The following is a 20147-nucleotide window of genomic DNA, read 5'->3' on the forward strand; positions in this document are numbered from 1 at the left end:
GGGATTCGGCTTGTCAAGGAAAAAAAAAGCAAATATGTATAGGCGGGTTGTCCTTCAGGAATTCCACCGGGCCTGCTAAACGTTTCAGGAATTCCTCAGTGGCAGGAAAATGAGCTCTGGGAACAGCAGAGGCAATCGAGATCGGGAAATCCACAAATTTACAATTGTACCGAGCTCAAAAGGTTCTGTGGGAACAGAGGGCTTGGTAATGCAAAATAAGCAGTTGATCTGCACCCAAACATCAACTGAGAACATAAATGTGCAATTGGAGGTCTACTTATCTGTAATAGCAGTGAAAATTGCACAGAAATTCCCTTCAAAACAAATACACTGGAAAACGCTGCGCTATTACTCCCGACCACGAACTGGATATTACGCAAAATATGACGCTTCTCAAAATAAAAAAAGAGAACATTAATCTGCTGTACCTTGTTGAAGCTGCGTCCAGCCGAGTCCTTCTCGCTGGGCCTGAGCTCCTGAAGCTGTGCGTCCAGGATGTCCACCAGCTGCTCCATGAGCCTGACGCTGGAGCTGACGTCGCCGGCAAACACAGGGCCGTGCGTGTGGCGCGCCAGCTCATTGGCCAGGTTCGCCGCGTTCTCTCCACTCCGGATCTGCCCCAATTTAGAGCCGAAATGTGTGATTACAAGGGACACAAATTACATGGTGGATTTAATGCAGGGAACTGGCAAAGAAAGCTCAAGAACCATGTTGATAAACTTTGCAGCCCAATATTTTGGGCGAAATAGACTGAAGAGGAAATTGTTACTTGTTGCAGGGAAATGAATGTGGCGTGACTGGCTCGGGGCTGCTATTCACAACGCATTAATCAAAGGGTGTTGCTAAAACGCTGTCCACACATAAACGCAAAATAACATGTTTTGGATATATATCGATGAGGAGGTGGATAAAATTACACCATAGCTCACAAAGTTGCTCGACTGAAAACCACAACTTGTTCAGAATCTCTTTCCTTTGCAGAGCTGATGAAAGAAATCAGTCCAAAACGTCCCGTATTTCATCATTATCACACGCCAATACAACATATTACTCAGTGAGCACGTCTTATTGAAGGACAAATGATTTAAAACAGAGACGAACCTGTTTTTTTATTGGTTTAGAAACATCTCATATGAGACCCGATATGAAATTTTAATTAGGCTGGAAAAAAAACATTATATATATATATGAATCTTATATGAATCTTCTATGATATGAATCCTTTATATTGTAATATTATAAATAAAGCTGAATTGAATAGAAGACAAAATGAATATAATTGAAAAGAAAAAAACTTCATATAAAATAAATTATATTGCGGACATGTTTACAAAAACAACAAAAGCGTAGTTACACACTTTATATTTATTTTTTTATTTAGGTATGATTAAATTTCATTAATTTATTTGTATTGGCATCAAGTAAGACATGGGAGACTGAATATTTTTTACATTTTTTTTTTTTTGCAATTTAATTTTGTTTTATTATTATTACTAATTTACAGCGAAATTTTGACCGCTGAATATTTTCGGCCGAAAACGGCATTTTCGGTTTCTTGGCCGAACGAGAAAAAAAGCCGAAAATATGAGCCAAAAATATATGCTGCCATGGTTATATCCGATGGTTATCTTTGCATTGCAACATTACTAGATCCGCGATTTAAAGAACATCACTTTGACGCGTAGAAAAAGCCGCGTGCGCGGGAAACGATACAGGCAGAGCTGGAGGTGAGGAACGCATCTGCTGAAGGTTCGAAGCGCCGCACAGAGCAACGTGTTCCGGAGAAACGGGTGTGTACGAGTGATGAGCTGCAAACTCCCTCCGTTTCTGACATGTTTGACGAGATTCTACAGGAAAGCGCCCCGAACCACAGCAGCGCTACAACGAGCGCAGCTACGCTTTCCATAGCTTGCACGGATTGCATGCAGGTATTTATCTGCCCCGAGCACCACCACAGAGAGTGAGAGACTATTCAGTGCAGCATCTCATATTCTTGGTGAGAAGACTAACCGTCTCTCCGGCCAGAAAGCTGAGCAACTTTTGTTCTTGAAGAGAAACCTGACTCTTTTGCTTAAATCGAAAGCAGCCTGATTTGCTATGTGTATAGCACTTAGATTCAAATTCGTGTAGCCCTGCAAAACTTTGTTCTTGACTTGAGGCTACATCTGTTGTTTACAGCTTGAGGTTGGTTTTAGTACTATTGCTGCTGTTTTGCACAATAATCTTTAATTCATGTGGAAATACGGTTACATAAACAGAATGGAGGCCTAGTTCATGACTGGACTGCTGTTTTGACAGCAACTGGGATAAGAAATGGAGGATTCCTTTGGCGTCACCTCCGGAGTCAAACGGTGTCATTGCCCCAACACTCTTCACCATCTTCATCTTGGACGTCATGCATATTGTCAAACCCAAACTTCCATCCGGCGTAATCATCGAGTACATTAGTACATCGAGCAACTAGTCAGACTCAGTCGTCTCAAGGCCAAACATCGGAGCTCCCTCACCTCCGTTATCGAACTTCAGTGTGCTGATGATAATAGCATTATGTCCCTCAGCGAAGGAGATCTTCAGGCCACGCTCAACGCTTTCGACTTTGCCTACAACAAAATGGGGCTTTCCATCAACCTGAGAAAAACCAAGATTCTTCATCAACCAGCACCAACGACGAACAATCCACAACCAGCTACAAGGTCAAGTACTCGAAAATGTCACCACGTTTGGCTATCTTGGAAGCTACCTCTCAAATACTGCAGACATTGACTGCGACGTACAACACCGTTTGAAATGTGCAGCAACAGCCTTTGGACGTCTAGGAAGGAGAGTCTTGCCGGAGACTCGAAACCGGGACCTGAAGAACGAAATCAAGATCCTTGTGTACAAGGCAGTTGTCTGGCCTGCTCTCTTATATAGATCAGAAACGTGGGTCATCTACAGGAGGCACCTGAATCACCTGGAAAGCTTTCATCAACGCTGTCTTCGCAGAATTTTAAGAATTACCTGGGAAGCCTACAGGCCCAATATCAGTGTTCTTGACGAAGCCGAGACCACTATGATTGAAGCGATTGTCAACGAGAACCGACTTCGCTGGACAGGACATGTTGTTCGAATGGATGACAATCGACTTCCAAAGCAAGTTTTTTACGGCCAGCTCAAGGAAGGAAAGCAATCGAGAGGAGGACAGAAGAAACGCTACGAGGACATCCTGAAAGCGACACTGAAGAGCAGCAGTATTGATGTTAAGACATGGGAGACACTCGGACAAGAGAGGAACACCTGGAGATCACTCATGCATCAAGGAGTGGAATATTTCGAGCAACACAGGAGAAAACAAGCAGCGGAGAAGAGAACAGGAAGAAAAACATGAGTCCTGCAGCCCAAATCTCCTCTTCCCATTGGTTTGAGTTGTCCTCACTGCAACAAAATATGTACCACCATGATAGGACTCTTTAGCCAATTGCGAACACATAGAATATATCAACATAGTCGCTAGCGATGTTAGACGATCATCCTTGAACACGAGGGATAGCCGAGAGTTAGGGTTAGGGTAAGAAAAAAACACATATAACGGCCAAACCAAACAAAACTACCACTGAGAGCCAATAATTCACTGCTTCAGTCTAGTTTTCTACAACACTGTGGATCTGTTAGTTCAGGAATGAAGAATTTAACAGTTTAGCACACAGCAGAAAGCAGCTGCTCCACATTCATTGGCCTTATGGAAGTTCTGAAACGGTTTTCGCTCATGCCAGCGCTTATTTATGCTTTGATTATACGTGTGCGTTTTTTTGTTGTTGTTTTTTCTTTTTTCAGGTGCGTACTTTCATCTTTTACCGTTTTGTACCTCTGACTAATTATAGTCAGTGATGATGAAAAATAAATGTAATCAAAGCCTCAAAAGTGTCATTAATTAAAATTCATGTTTGTTTTGAAACTCACAGCCTTCACTGTTAGAACAAAAGGGAAATAATCTGCCAATTTGCCAATTATATATATAAAAAAAATATGCATTTAAAAAATTGTGGTGTATAAAAAAAAATAGCATTACAAAATGATCAAACGTACTTAAATTTTGTTAATCTGGTACTGACCTTTTGCGCCACCTGTGTGACCCAGTGGGAGGTGCAGTTGCTGAGGTCTGGTCCCTTTGGGTTCCACGTACCACTCACAGCTGTGCAGAGGTATAAGGCAATACCTGTGCATGGAGAACCAGAAAGAGAAGGGGACGTGAACCACAGAGATAAGTGATGAAGAAAGCAGAGATAGAAAGAGACAACTGCAAATCAGAGGCAAAGGTTAAACAGAACCGATTTGGAACCCAGTTCCTGTTGGTGAAGATACGAGCTGTACAGAGAGAAGGTAAATAGAACCAGATGGCAACCAGACATAGAGGGTATAAGTGTTGTGGAAAGTAGTAGAGGGAGAAGGGGAAAGGGAGAGCAAGAGGTAAAAGCAAAAGTTAACCAGAAGGAGAAACAGATGTCGAAGGTAGAGAGGACCAGAGGCAAGGCTTGAGAAAGGAGGGTGAAGGTGGAGAGAAACTGAGAGAGAGTTAGTTGCAGAAGCTAAAGAGAACCGTAGAGGAACCAGGCAGGGACTGTGGAGAAAACTATAGTAGGCTGAAGGAAAAAAGTAGAGGGAGAATGTGGAGAGAACCAGAGCTACAAAAAGTCCAGAGAAACAATGGGAGAAGGTTGAGAAAACCAAAGCCATAAAGAAAATATAACCAGAAGAGGAAACAGATGAAGAAAGTACGGAGAACCTGAGAAAGAATCTGAGAAAGACCCAGGAGGGGAAAAGATGTAGAATTAAAAGGAGAACCAGTGGGATAAGTTGTAAACCACAGGGAGAGAGTCAGAGAAGTAATATGGAGAGAACCAAATGGAGAAGACGGATGGAGAAAGAGGGAGAATCTTCTGGAAAAGGTCGATCACATCAGAGTGGAACCAGGCAGATAATATGGAGAGAACCAAAGAAGGATGTTGGAAAGATGTAGAAGGAAAAGATGGAGAGAATAAAATAAATAATATGAAGATAACCAAAGGGAGAAGATGGAGAGAATTAGCAGAGGAGCATGTTGGAAAGAACTAGACAGAGAAAGTGGAGAGCATTGTTGGAAGAAGGTGGACAGAACCAGATGAAGAAAATGTCACACCAGAGGGGGAAGGTTGACAAACCATTTATATAAGGAAAAGTTCATCAGAAGGACAAACAGATAGAGAAACTAGAGAGAATCAGAGGGGAACGAGGTAGAAAGGGTGAAGAGAACCAGAGGAGGGTGGTGGAAAGACATAGCAGGAGAAGGTGGACAGAACCAGAGGAAGAAAGTGCAGAGAACATGAGCGAGGTACCAGTTGGAGAAAGTTGAGGAAGAAGTTTGTGAGAATCAGAGGAAGGAACAGAGCAAGAACCAGAAGGAGAAGGAAGGAGAATGAGAAGAGAACCTTTTGGGAGCAGGTTAAGGAAACCAAAAAGAGCATCTGAGAACTAATGCTGAGAGATTCAAATGGAAAAGTGAGGAAAGGTTTGGATTACTGATCAGAAGGTTGCGAGTTCAAATCCCAGCACTTCCTGACTGCAATTTTTGGAACCCTGAGCATGATCCTTAACCCTCAACTGCTCAGTTGGATAAAAGCATCAGCCAAATGAGCAAATGTAAATATAATGTAAAAATGCAAATGTACAGAAGACCTAAAGAAGAACCCCACAGGGAAGTGGAGAGAACCCGAAAGCAGAATCAGAAAAAGAAGATGCAAATTAACCAGCATAATACCGCAGTCTGTCTCTCCTCATTAATGCCTCAAGGCCATGCTTTTCTCCTAAAACCATTTCCAAATGGTTCAGGGAAACAAATAAAGCTGTGTAGATGCACGTCTAATCCACAAACAAGCAGTCACAACACACTAATCACATGACTCTGTACACAAATAAACAACAAATAACAGTGTTAAATGAACTCCTAGAGTCGAATGAACTCAGAAGTTAATTTCAGCCTGGGTGGCCAGCAGGGAAATGCAGATCTGTAGGGGTTTATTCCCCCCTATACACAAATCCAACTCCCCCACCACACACACGGTTCCTTCCAAACACTACCTCTCCATGTTCAGCCTCCTGCTGACCTCGATCTAAATCAGTAATCTGACACTGCATACACACATTCACATAAACACACACCTCTGGTTCCTTTGGGACATGGCCGCTCCACGGTGACACCCCTGTGTGTACGAGGCCAGACGATGTCTCGGATCTCAATGCTCTCGCAGAACTGTCTGCTGGGAGGTTGGGGACCAGCATTGGTGGGATCTACACCGCCAGGATTCTCCACTGCAGGCTCATGAGGTCCTTTGCTCAGTTTGGGGTTAACAGTGACCGTGCTGTTGGCCAGACTTCGATGTGTGGAGCTGCTGCTGGTGCTCAAGGCAGTCGTGGTTCTTCTGGGGAATGCGGTTGACGTGACCCCGTCTGCGAGCGTCGACACTGTGAGAAGATTAAGCATCGTTAGCAGGTGTACTTATGTAAATGTGCGAAATATATCAATGCAAATGGAAGTTTGTTAACCATTCAGAAGCACCAGGTTGCCTTTGATCTTTTTTTTTTTTTTTTTTTTTTTTTTTTACATAATGTATGTATGGGTTGGTATTCTTTTCCTATGCTGTTATTCATCAAGTCAAGAAATATATATTCAGTACAATACGAAAGACTGAATCATAGAGAGAATTGTATTGTCAGTCGGAATAGAGGCGCTGGGTGATATATTGTGTTAAAATAACCTCACAAATACATTTTCTGAGACATATAGAGTATGTCAAATAGCCGAGTGGACATGAAACTCTTTTCAGACTGTGCTTGTGCACATTGTAGCCCTTTTCTCCCTTTAAATGATAGCTTAGCTTAGAACACAGAATACTAGATTTACTCACACGATATAACAGAAACATTAGCTAAGTTCGCCACCTAAACACAGCAATACTTTAACACTAACAACCTTACAGGCTAATTCACTTGATGTTACCTCACTAGCAGCCATTTTCCCCCTTTAGGCTATAGCTTAGCTTAGAACGTGAAATATTAGTTTTACTCACACAATAGCAGCAGCTAAGCTAGCCATCTACCTAAACACAGCAATACTTTAACATTAACTAGCACACACTGATGTTACCTCGCTAGCAAGAGGTTTGCTAACAAACTCCTACATTTAAGGCTAATTAATATATTGTGTATTTAAACTAGTAGACATGTTTACCATCCTTAAACCTTAAGTTCCTTTCACTAGTTTATATACAGGTCGGAAGTTTGCTAGCAACGCTAGCAAAAATCGCAGCCAAGTTTGCTTACAAGTTAGCTAATCTAATTGAGAGCTACTTTTTTTTTTCTTTTTTTTTTTTAGCACATACAATCTGCCCTTCTTATTTTGACCTCATTTAAATTTAAATAGTATCAAAATGTTTCTCAAACTTTTTGCAGGCAGGAAAAACAACAGAATCCCATTTATTTTATTAACACAATCCAACTATTTAAACATTAGGCTCAATATTTCAATTTGGCTTCATTTATTGAATTCACAGAGTTTTTTCATGCCTGAATTTTCTTTGTTTCTGAGATATCGGTCAAATTGGCTAATGACCATACAGATGGCGGGTTGTTTTCCGCCACGGTAGCAAAATAAAACTAAAAACAACCAAAGGACCCCCTGGCTTTTCTTCACAGACACACTTTGAAAACATATTGAGAACCATGGACATAAAAAAAAAAACAGCTCTCATCAGACTCAAACATCTGGACACATGTATCGTAAAGCACTGCATTGCATTGTACACTCTGAGGACAGTGTGATAATGGCTGGTGTGAAGTGCACTGTTCACACTGCTTCCTTGTCAGATACGGTGATAACTCAAAAATAAAAGGTCTGCCACCTACCCAGAATGCTGCTTCTTTTTTGTCTCCACAACAAAACTGATAGCGAAGCAAATGTCTACCCATTCCCATCTTTCACTTTCTGCACCTCAGAGTAAATGCCGACTCGTCACTTCGCTTGGGTATCATCCTCACAGGAGCTGTTTGTTACTCTGGCCAGATTAAATGTCAATGGCGAGAGACAAATCTGAGCCTGATTGCATTTCACTTTTCTCTCACATTAGCTCTATTACCATTCCTCTCTCTCTCTCTCTCTCCTCAAGTCTCCTCATACCTAATTCTTTAATAAAGTGGGTCTCAGTGAGCGAGAAATAAGTCTTTGTGGAAATTCCTGTGCATTGCATACGAGATAAGAATTGTTGGGACATGTTTAAAAGAATTTCTGATGAAATGTGCAGTTTTTATTTCAAATCATGCAGAAACAGACATTTTTCAAACATATCTGTCTTCCAAGGGAGAAAGGAAATGGCTTCATGGAGCTAAGTATTAAGCTCTGTTGGAGGTTTTTCGTGTACGTTTTAGCGAGTGAGAACAGTTATATCAGTTCACTAACCCACTTTGCGCTGGCACGATAACGCTAGGAAGAGTGTAAATGTGTTTGTGGGTTTGAGGCCACTTGAACGAGCATTGCTACAAAAGCGTAGAAAAGAGAGCTCACTGTACACCACGCCAACAGTGGAAAGGGGGGTGGGTGATTGTGGCTTGAGAGGAAATATCACATATCTGGCAACCCATCATCGGACACGGATCTCCATTTTCATGTGAGCGAACACAGGCACACCAGGCTGAGGTCCAATCCACCAATCTGGAACATCTTTTCTTTTGTTTCTTCATTCCGGTAAAATATGCAATACATTATTTCCCCTAGTCACTCGCACGTCGTGCTGAGAAAACCTGTGCAACCTGAGAGGGACAAATAAGCTAGAATGCGAAAGTCCAAACCCTCTGGGTCATGACACTCTACTGATTATTTTTACTGACTTATTCCTGCAGTGAAATACGACAGCTGTGAGAGCAATGCTCACCTCACTTATACACTCCATTCATTTGCTCATTTTTCCCTCTCCACACTATATTTTACAACCCCGATTCCAAAAAAGTTGGGACGCTGTGTGAAATGTAAATAAAAACAGAATGCAGTGATTTGCAAATCTCATAAACCCATATGTTATTCACAACAGAACATAGAAAACATATCAAATGTTTAAATTGAGGAAATGTACCATTTTAAGGAAAAAAAAAAAAAGGTAATTTTGAATTCGACGGCCGCAACCAAAAAATTTGGGACGGGGGAAAAGTAAGTGTTACTAAAAAGAAACAGCTGGAGGGTAATTGGGAACAGGTCAGTAAGATGATTGGGTATAAAAAAGAGTATCTTAGAGAGGCAGAGTCTCTCAGAAATAAAGGTCACCAATCTGCGAAAAACTGCATCTACAATTTGTGAGGCGGCACTGCATTAAAAACAGGCATGATTCTGTAATGGAAATCACTGCTTGGGCTCAGAAACACCTCCAGAACTCATTGTCTGTGAACACAGTTCGCCATGCCATCCGCAAATGCTGATCCAGAAACGATGCCGTCTTCTCCAGTCCAAAGCTAAAAAATAAATGGACTGAGGCAAAGTGGAAAACTGTTCTGTGGTCAGACGAATCGAAATTTGAAATGACCATGGACACCGCGTCCTCTAAACTAAAGAGGACTAAAGAGGAGAGGGACCATCCGGCTTTTTATCAGCGCTCAGTTCAAAAGCATCTCTAATGGTATGGTGGTGCATCAGTGCCTATGGAATCGGCAGCTTGCACCTCTGGAAATGCACTGCCAATGCTGAAAGGTATATACAGGTTTTAGAACAACATACGCTTCCATCCAGATTCCATCCCATCTTTACTTCTGAGAGACTGTCTCTTTAAGACACTCTTTTTATACCCAATCATGTTACTGACCTGTTGCCAATTAACCTAATTAGTTGCAAAATATCCCTCCAGCTGTTTCTTTTTAGTAACATTTACTTTTCCAGCCTTTTGTCCCAACTTTATTGTAGCCATCAAATTCAAAATTACCTTCTTTTTTTCTTAAAATGGCACATTTCCTCAGTTTAAACATTAGATATGTTTTCTGTGTTCTATTGTGAATAACATATGGGTTTATGAGATTTGCACATCACTGCATTCTGTTTTTATTTACATTTCACACAGCGTCCCAACTTTTTTGGAATCGGGGTTGTATTTAATAACAGACCGCTCCTACATCCATTTTTCATTCTTAGCTCTGAAGGACCTGTCATGTTATACTTCTTTTCTTTTCTTTAGGACTGAATAGAATTCAAGAGTTCAGTTCTCTAAAAACTGCCTCTCTAGGTTATAACTCAATGCCGCATGTGACATTTTCTCTAGATCAGAAGAGCACTGTCTAGGAACCATCCATCCATCCATCCATTTCCTGCACCGCTTATCCTACACAGGGTCACGGGGAGCTAAGACCCAGGAGACTTATCGCACAAAGCGGGGACAGCCTGGACAGGGGGCCAACCCATCGCACAATCACACACACAATTGCTCACACACCCATTTGCACACTACGGACAATTTGGAAATGCCAACCAGGGGGAGGAAACCGGAGTACCCCATGGGGAGGAAACCGGAGAACCCAGAGGAAACCCCTGAAGCATGAGGAGAACATGCAAACTCCACGCACACTGGGCAGAGGCAGGAACTGAACCCCCAACCCCAGAGGTGCGAGACAAATGTGCTAACTAGTAAGCCCTATATGTGCATCATAATACCATTTTGTTTAATCTTGATTACGCTGAAGTCTACAGTGAGTAGGATTTTTTTTATTAATCTGGTTACACCCGCTTGATCACTAGACACCTATAAATAAAAAACTAATACCCCAGACATCAAACGTGCTTGTCCCTGGAGACCAGGCTACTGATTTACCCACCTTTAATGTTCTGTCAGGGCAGAGGTCACATCCAAGCCCGAATGTGAAAAGCAGAAAAAAATTGGATTGCATGTGTCCATGTGCTTTCGGTAGCAGAAAACCATCTCCATGCTAGTTGTCCAATAAATCAAGAGGCAGTGATTATCTGGCTGAATAGTCCATATGAGTGGTTAAAGATAATAAGCTACCATCCTACTTTCATTCCCATCATTTTCAAAGGTACAGAACTCCAGGCGCACAATGTTCCAGGATTAAACTGAAGGCCATTTATAGTTTCGTGACATATCACACAAACACCTGACGGATCATCGCAAACCTCCCGATGCTGCTCGTCGATACTGCCGAAGACGGGCGTTAATGTCGCTAAACGGCCTGTCGATCACCTGCTTGACCCTGTCAGCCAATCCGAAACACCAGAACACCGCTCGATCACACCACCTCTGGCACTCGAGTTGTCCCCCCCCCCCCCCCCCCCCCCCCCCTCCTCACATTCAGGTAAATGGTCTGCTGCAGCAAAAACGGAGTAAAAGGAGGAGAAAAAGAGCAAGAGAGGTAAACAACAACCTAGCCCGCCTCACTGTTTCTTCTGACATCTCCCGTCTGGCAGCTCTACAATTTTCTTTTGATTATGCCGACCAATTTCACAGGCGGGCAGAAGAAAGGAACACTTGGGGGTCGTCCAGCAGCGCTCGCCGGGAAACGAGCCTCAATTAGCTGTCATTTCGGGAGTCAGTGAAGTCAGTCGCCGTGCAAGAATCAAAAATCAAGGACATGTAGTCCGTCAGAGGTGATGACTGTTAGCAATAGCATGTGAGGAAAACTTTAAAGAATGAAGCCAAAAAGGAGAACAGTCATCTGTGTTTAACGATAGAGGATGGGGGAGGGGGGGGGGACGGGGACATGAAGCTCTTCTTAGCTCCAAAAGTTCTCACTGAGTTTCTTAGTTTGAAACAGACAAACTTCAAGCAAAGCAAACTTCAAACTTCGTTCGCCCACTTTGTGTGAAGTTCCCTCCAGCTCGAGTTTCCAGATGGCTGCCTGCTGAAGGAACGTACAAAAGCTATTAAACGAGTGTAGAAACACACCAGCCATGAGACAACACGATAATAATGGAAGGATCAGCACATGTTTGTTTAGTCTGGATGAACCAAATGATGCTGCAGTTCCTTAAGCAGCTCGCAGGCTTTGGCGCAAACGTGGATTTTTCTAGTTGCGAGGGAAACCGAGAAGTCTTTTCAAGACCAAAAAGCGCAAAAAAGTAAAAAAAAAAAAAACAAACAAAAAAAAAAACACAAACATCTCGGATTTGAAATAATACATATTACAGAAAGCTGTCGTATTTCTTCTTTGAGATTCCTTTTTGGGGATAAACGGACGATCCTGAATGACCTGGATGTGGATCAGTAATTACAGGGTTAATTAATTAAAAAAGTCTCTTGTATATCTCTAATATAGCCCCGCTGAAAAATACAACAAAAACCATCACAGAAATTCTAATGGTTTCCAGTACTAAATACCATCGTAAACCATCTGCTGTTAAACAATAAATCTATTACCATTAGTGGTCCTTAATGGTATCCACTAGACATTACATGCCACCAACAGAAGGCAACAAATTACCAGTAGAGACCCACCGGGACCATTAAAGCTTCTGTTCAAACCAATACAATTCCCTTTGTAACCATTAAAACCATTACAAATTCTATGAGGGTTTCTATTGGGAGTTTTTTCAGCACAAGGATCGTTTTATTGGTCTTTTTTTTTTTGGTCTATTTGGTTTATTTGAATAGGAAGCAGGTGACGGTGCGGGAAGACGATGAGGCTTCGTGGCGTTAATCGGCTTTTCATGTGATGGGTGGAAATAGCTAAAAAACACATTTTAGACTGAGACGTAAGGCAGTGGACATTTCTTTCCATATTTGGATTTATGATTGTTTGATTTCTAGACTTTGCATTGCGAAAAAGTTAAAAGCTGGTCAACTTCCGAATAATTTTATGAAGAGATCAATTCATTTCCTGTTTTATATGTAAATTTGTAAATATGTATATATATATATATATATATATATATATATATATATATATATATATATATATATATATACACTGTATATATATTCCAAAAAAATAAATGCATGCAACGTCCACAGACTTAAAAGGGCTTTTTTTATTTTTTAATTAATTATTATTATTATTTATTTATTTTTTTTTTACATGTTTTTCGACTCGAGTGTGCAGATCTGGATTTAGCTCACATTACACACACTAACGCAGAGTTATGAGGCATTGTTTACTCTGCTACTTCAGTCTGTGTGAATGGACATTAAGCAGCAAAACAACACAATGTGGCGAAGCTAAATTTAAACTTTTAATGGGATTTAGGTTGCAAGTTGAGCTCCAACTTTTAATAGGTTTCAGGTTCCAGGATTAGATATCATTAAAAAGCCAAAGAACTCTTTATAATTCACACAATAGCGGGGGGGGGGGGGGGGGGGGGGGGTGTCTTCTTAAATGTCATGGTAGGAATACCAACAGTGAAAACGAATAAGATGGCGTGCGTTTTTTTAAATTATTTATTTCCTTATTTGTTTCGATAAAAAGAAATTAAACGGCTGTCGGTGCTTAACATATGGACGCAGTGATCTGTAAATACGTGGCATGACTAGCCTCGGACAAGTCTAGCAGTGCGGTGAATAAATGGCCCTCGGTGAGGCAATTTATCAGCCGCTCGTCATCCTGGCAATCGATCATGTGACCCGGCGACTAAAGTCATCTGTGAGCGCTTCCTCGCATATGCCGAGCCTAAATCAAATCGTGATTGAGACAGATGTGTGTCTTATCTAGTGGTCTGATTTTCGCAAGCTCTCACGGCACGGATTGTTCCGCCACCTGTCACTCGACAGATTCGGTTCGACCTCTGGAAACACCTGCCACACACAACCACACGCAGACACACGCCTTCCTTCCTCTGTTAGCAGCCACTTTCACCAGCGACTGATGGCATACAATACAAAGGTGTGATGAGAAACACACTTCGAGTGCTGAATCTCAATCCGGACTGGGTTTTTTTTATTTATTTATTTTTTATTCTCCATCACGCTGCTCGGTTCTTTCAGGCAGAGCAGCGTTAGCAAACTTTACATCTTTTGCTACAGTTCAATGACCCAGATTTCCAGCGCACAGAAGAGCAAGAAGACTTAAGCCTTAAATCTGCAACGGTTAAGGAGGCATTTCTTAAAAAAATGAATGCTTGGTCGGTCGGTGGAACGACGATCGATACAATTTCTTCTGAGACGCAGCAGAAATATCACACGGCCTGGATAACAATCAAAGCTAAAAACAACAGATGTTTCTCGCAAATGAGGAATATATATATATATATATGATGTAAATAATACCAAGCAATTCGAATGAAGTACGTCTTTTAGAAGCGCGTGCGTAGGCCTGCGCTTTGATTTGACTGCATATCATTTCTTAACCTCTGAACGACCTGAAAAGAGCTGTAAAAGTAATCATTCTACTGAAGATTTATTTCACTGGAGCAAATTTGTTGTTATGTAAGTGGCAGCTCCTCTCCAGACGACCTGATTTTGTTGAATCACCTCTCACCGTGATTACTACACTCTTAAACGCATGCAGATGGGAATTTGTCTCAGTTTCCGATGCTGTTTTTCTTACCTCCCCCCTCCTCATAAAAGATAATTATAGCCTGAAATTCACTTCTTGCTTCAATTATCGATTTCCACCTCGACGTCTACTGCTGCTGACGAAATATTCAGGAGTACAGGAGCTTTTAGGGCTCAAGACAGACATTTAGGATTTATTAAGAGTGGGCGATGTGACAAAAAAAAACAACATCATGATACTTGAAGGCTTTTCTATGATATAAAATATGCAAGATACCTAGGTATGCTAATAACAAACAAAAAAAAAAAATGAAAAAAAAAATCAAAATTTTTTTAAAAAAATGCATTTTTATTGATTGCCTATAAAAATAGAAAAAATAAATAATCTAACACTGAAAAGGAGAAAAAATAGAAATATTTGTTATTAAATTTCAGCATTTTTCCCCCCGTTTACAATTTTAGAGATTCATTGCATTTCGACGAAATGTTATAAACAATTTTTATTTTTACAAACTTGATCAAAAAAAAGATGATAATAAAACAACATTCTCAATCTAAATTTAAAAATCTTCCACTTCCAAAAAAAATAAATAAATAATAATTTTAGGAATTTTAACAACATTGCAATAATTGCTATATACATGTACAGTAGCTGACACAGTCTTCTTCTTCTTCATCCTCTTCACTGTTATTATCATACCGTAATAACGCCTGGCTGCACTCCTCGTAACATTTTTGTTGTTGTTGTTAAAAAAAAAATCACAGACAAAATACTATATCAGATTCTAAAGCTTCTATGGAGCACGCACCAAAATTTCCATTGGTTGTATTTTCTCAACCTGCGTTCCTCAGGAACACCTGAGATTGTTCACAGAGACTAAATAAAAAAGTTTTGCTTAGGAGATTCCTTATTTCACCAAAAATAGATGATTCGGTCTGAACGTGTGCGATCCGATACGGAAATGATGATTTGGTGAAATAATACCCTTCTGTGTGTATAACACGTTTGCTAAACAGACACTCATCATCCAGTAATCACGTCATTCTAACAGGTGCTCGGTGATTCTCGACTATGCAAATGTAAACCATTAACGGACTGACCCACTCCCATCACAGGATCTTAAAAAAGACACGGGCGGAGCGGTGCCAGCGTGTGTTTGGCAAACCCTGATTTACGAGAGCCAAAAGCTGCAGCTTATTATCCTCCGCACAGACGCCGCGCCTCTGGTCAAACGGAAAAAGCGAGCGAAGACAAACGGCGAGTCTGAGAGAGGAGACACAATGCATGTTTCCCCCCCCTCCGACCCCCTCCGTTTGCATCGCGTTTCATTTCGACTCCACATGCCTCTGCTGCTCCGGTGCCATGGCAACAGACCTCACGGCCCTCCCTGGCGAGGTTCTTTTCCCCTCTGGATGGCGACCTTTAACCTCGCTAATGACTCTGAATACAAGAGTGACACACACCAGCGTGCGCTCGGTTAGCGTTCATTTAGCAGAGCGCTTCTCATTTCGCATTTCATCTCGATGATGGACGCCAACACGGCGAGATGTCGGGCCGCTCGCCGAAGCCCACTACCTCTCTGAAGCCTCTCGTGACTGATGAAAGAAATTAATTTTATGCTTTCACTCGTTGGCTCGAAGATCAATACTGGCTCTGAGGCAAATCCATTTTCTCTGCATTAATTTGAAAATTCTCCTGGAAATGATTAGCTTGTGCGATTATGGCTTTCTAATTCCTTAGGCCAAGGTAATACTGCGCTTGTGCATTCCAGACAATCTCTTTTAAATATCACTATGAGGTGTTTAATTCGCTGGTGCTTAAGAGTGTTCGGAACATATTTAATTGCCAGGCACCTTTTGCACTAAAGTCCATAGAATATGGGCCGAATCAATATAATTTAATGTTTCTTCTTCTTCGTCTTTTGTTGTTGTTGTTGTTTTTTAATGTTAGCCATGGCTTCTTTTCATTCTCTGAAACCAAAGCCAGGAACACACAACTCAACGAAACCACCAGTCAGAAACGTCCACATATCCGGTATTTGTTTTGGTGTCGTCCTTCATTATAAGCGTTAATTTGGTTCAAAAGATTCTGTGCTTTTATTATATTTATCGACAACACCACATCGTCGCTTCACGTGACTTCATGAGACAGTTCACGGAGTACTGCTAAAAGAAGACATTTTTTAAATTTATTTATCGTTCGGTTTTTTATAATCTTTATGCAACATTTGATCCTATTCCTCCTTAAGCTATATATAATGTCAGTGATGTAAGCCTATGGGACGAGCCAAAAAACCACCAACCATGAAGTTCAGCAAACTGCAGCACCGAAAAAAAAAAAAAAAAAAAAAAAAAGATTAGTTCATTAGCACGGTTCCTGATATACAATACAGAAAGGATCTCCGGTACACCACTGCTAATCCATTTATGCGTGTCTCAGCTGTTCGCGGCCCGGCGGTGTCCAGTGAAATACGATCCAAGAGCTCGAGCCACATTCCAAAAACATTATGTTGTGTAAAGAGAACTCCTACACCATCGGTTGTGCTTCGCGAATGTCAAAAGACATGTGTATTGTGGCACAACTCCAATAATTCCCATGCCAAGTTTAACAAGCGCCTCATGCGGCACTGTTATCGTGGGAGCTACAAGTGGCCCCGCATGCTGTGAGCTTGAGAGGCACTCTTTAATACTACTACGGGAGATAAAGGCTTCACTGTCGCATATGAAAAAAAAAAGCGTGCTTATATATATATATATTTATATAAATATGTGTGTGTGTCTTTCTTGAATAAATTATCCTATCTATGTCAGCTTTCACCCTCAAGGAACATCAGACGTATCAAAGACTTCTTGCTAACTTTCTGCTGTTTAGAAATGCTTAGCATTACAAGAACCCGAGGAACATTTAGGGCCTACTGTGAATACCAGAAAATCCAACGCAGTGGTATCTGTATCCTCATAACGGCGTCACGTTACACTATTCCGACAGTTCACTTTATGGAAGAAATGCTCTAACAGCCCAGGCTAACCATATAAACTACAGAATCAATCCAGTACTGTTTCTGTGAAACCGCCCTGAGCGCAGCCACGGTGGTAATTTCATTAAAGCAAATCGCAATTTATAACAACGGCCCCGTTCAGCAATACCGGAGTCCACATTAGCGTAGACCGACCTAATGGCTATTCATAAATGCATGCAAATACATAAAACACGCGCGTAACCTAAGACCCCGCTTCTTTACAACGCAGCCGGCGCGTCGCGCGCTGACACGGTCCCGGGAACGTAATCGCGAACTGAAAAGATCTTAATGGGCGACTATCAATTGACTCTTTAAACGTTTGCGATTTCAAGGCACTGTCTCAGCACAATTACATCCGCTTTATTTTATTACGTCCCTATACCGAGAGCGGCAAAATAAAAGACCATAGCATTTATATTTAAGTAGGTCGAAGAAGCGCAAAGCATGGCGACCTTGTAAACACTAGCCAATTACTTCCGTTTCGACTCCGTTTACTGACCATCTGTGTAATTGTTCCGTAACTCCCATGAAAGCCGGAATGTCTATTCGCTTTGGCAGCACGCGACAACTCTTGAGTCCGTCTTCAGAACTTGTACAAACACCAAGGCATAAGTTGTGTCGCCTCCACTAAACAGGCGTCTCTCTGCATGCTAGCTTATCGCGACAACGATATTAGAGTTTTGAAAAGGCATCTAAAGATGGAAGCGATACAACAACAAGAAGGGGGGAAAAAAAGCTGAATATTTTATGCTCTTCGTTGGAAATGCACAGCAATCTCGACTGTTCTTTGTCACGCTGCTGTGATCACCCGCGGATGGCAATTATGATAATTCTGCTGTTAATCACATTTACATACATGCGAGCGTCAGAGCGACGGCAGGCTGTTTGCATGCATCCATGGTGGGCCCGTTTAAAATTCTAGTGTCTAGATCGACTTAATTGCAGATTGTCAGAGGTTGCTTCCAGACTAGACCTCTTTAAAGTATGTTTAAAAAAAAATAAAAATCACAAACAATGTCTAGTTCTACAAGCACACAACATCTTGTAGATAGTTACTGTTGTGAATAAGACAATAGTCTGCTGAGTAGTGGCTGAGAAGGTTGCTACAGTATTTTTTTGAAGAATACACTGTGAGAATTAGCTGAAAAAGACACCTCCAGGGCCGAGACAGGTCGAGTGAAAGGGAAGTGTTTACTTCGGTGTGGCAGTGCTGAGTGAAGCTAACATATGGGAACTATATCCAGCAACTTAAGATACCGCGCCTAAAGGCCAGAATTACAAATGGAAAACCTTACTGCTGACCTTTCATAGTAACACTTCAAAGGTACCACTGTTGATGATGTGAATACTGTGAATTAAACCTCTACCTTTCCTCAACTCGGGAATTTCACGTGTTTTAATCCTGAAACCTGTATGCGTTATTCGACCAATCGTTAGATTAGAACCAGCAAAACTTTAGGCTGATTGCACTTGATTTAGCGTTCCGTACATGTACGGGAAGACGGTTGCTCTGCATATTCGTCTGTCGTTTGTTGCGTTGATCATCCTCAGATAATCGCTACGTGGCATCGAGACAAAAATTCGATGCTATGTGTCTACGAGCAACAATAAGGACGGACATTGGAAAGAATCTAACAGACCTCGTCCTCAGATACTCACATTTGTTTGATGCCTACAAACAAAAAAAAAAAGAAGATATTTTCTAGAAGATTTGTTGATGCCCAGGGATATTTCAGCTCTGACTAGCATGCTAATGGATATAGCTCGTCATTACTCATCTTCAGAATCATGGGCAGGATCTGGAGCTTATCCTGGGAACACAGGGCATGAGGACGGAACAAATCCTGGATCATCAAGGGGCAGTAATTTGACACAAAGGAAGTTGCCATGACATATACCTTCTCTTGCATGTTACCCAGTTCTGACAAACACTGGCCTATATCCTCTAGGAAGGATGGGCGGCTATGGGAACAGTTGCCAGGGTTTCCCACTTGCACTCAAAGGAGTGGTTGGGCAATTAGACCTATTATCCATCTGATGGAGAAGTCCTGTCTGGTAACACACCTGGCACCTCTCGGCTCTTAAGACGGGAATCGTTTAAATCGAGCCCACATAACAAATAGCCCTCGGTATGTGAGGTCTTCTTCAGCGTGCACCAACAGCTCCGACTTCATCCCGGCGGTGATTTGTGGGCTCTAGTGGGAGTGCACTATGCATTTGTCCTTTGCACTTGCTGCAATAATGTTGGAAATTGTCCAAATCTGCTGCAGATTGTATTCTCTGATGAGGTGGCCATGGCAACAGGTATCACGGGTATCTTTAAAGCGCCAAGAAGGGAGCGGGTCAACTCTAGGCTCATTGAGCATTTGCACAAGATAGCAATAGCATATTTCACATCATGATGCACACGAGTGCAGGGAGAAGGAGGTTAACCATGTCACGTTCATAATAGATGGGCCAAGGGCCTCGAGATTAGACACTCGATGAGGTCAGAGCCTTTTTATGAGCGAGTCGTTGAGCTCACAGCTCTCCTCGCTGTTAATCAGGCTTCGTGGGTTGCTGGTTTAGACAATCTCACTCGCATCAGCAATGGAACTTGGTGTTATGGGCTTTTATGCACTTTTGCCTGAATTTCTAAAGGCTC

General features: G+C 41.7%; 1 protein-coding gene across 11 annotated transcripts in view; it reads right to left on the bottom strand.

Moving 5' to 3' along the window:
- The window catches only part of LOC108267854 (adhesion G protein-coupled receptor L2), a 143265-nt gene that overhangs the window by 56958 nt on the left and 66160 nt on the right, over positions 1-20147 (bottom strand). For all 11 annotated transcript variants that reach the window (XM_053681549.1, XM_053681552.1, XM_053681550.1 and 8 more), the window contains 3 exons: positions 6175-6477; positions 4092-4195; positions 429-614 (listed from right to left, as the gene is read on the bottom strand). In XM_053681549.1, the coding sequence (XP_053537524.1) occupies positions 429-614; positions 4092-4195; positions 6175-6477 (593 nt within the window). The remainder of the gene's footprint in view (positions 1-428; positions 615-4091; positions 4196-6174; positions 6478-20147) is intronic.

Source organism: Ictalurus punctatus, chromosome 7 (genome assembly GCF_001660625.3).
Source record: "Ictalurus punctatus breed USDA103 chromosome 7, Coco_2.0, whole genome shotgun sequence".
Classification (NCBI taxonomy): Eukaryota; Metazoa; Chordata; class Actinopteri; order Siluriformes; family Ictaluridae; genus Ictalurus; species Ictalurus punctatus.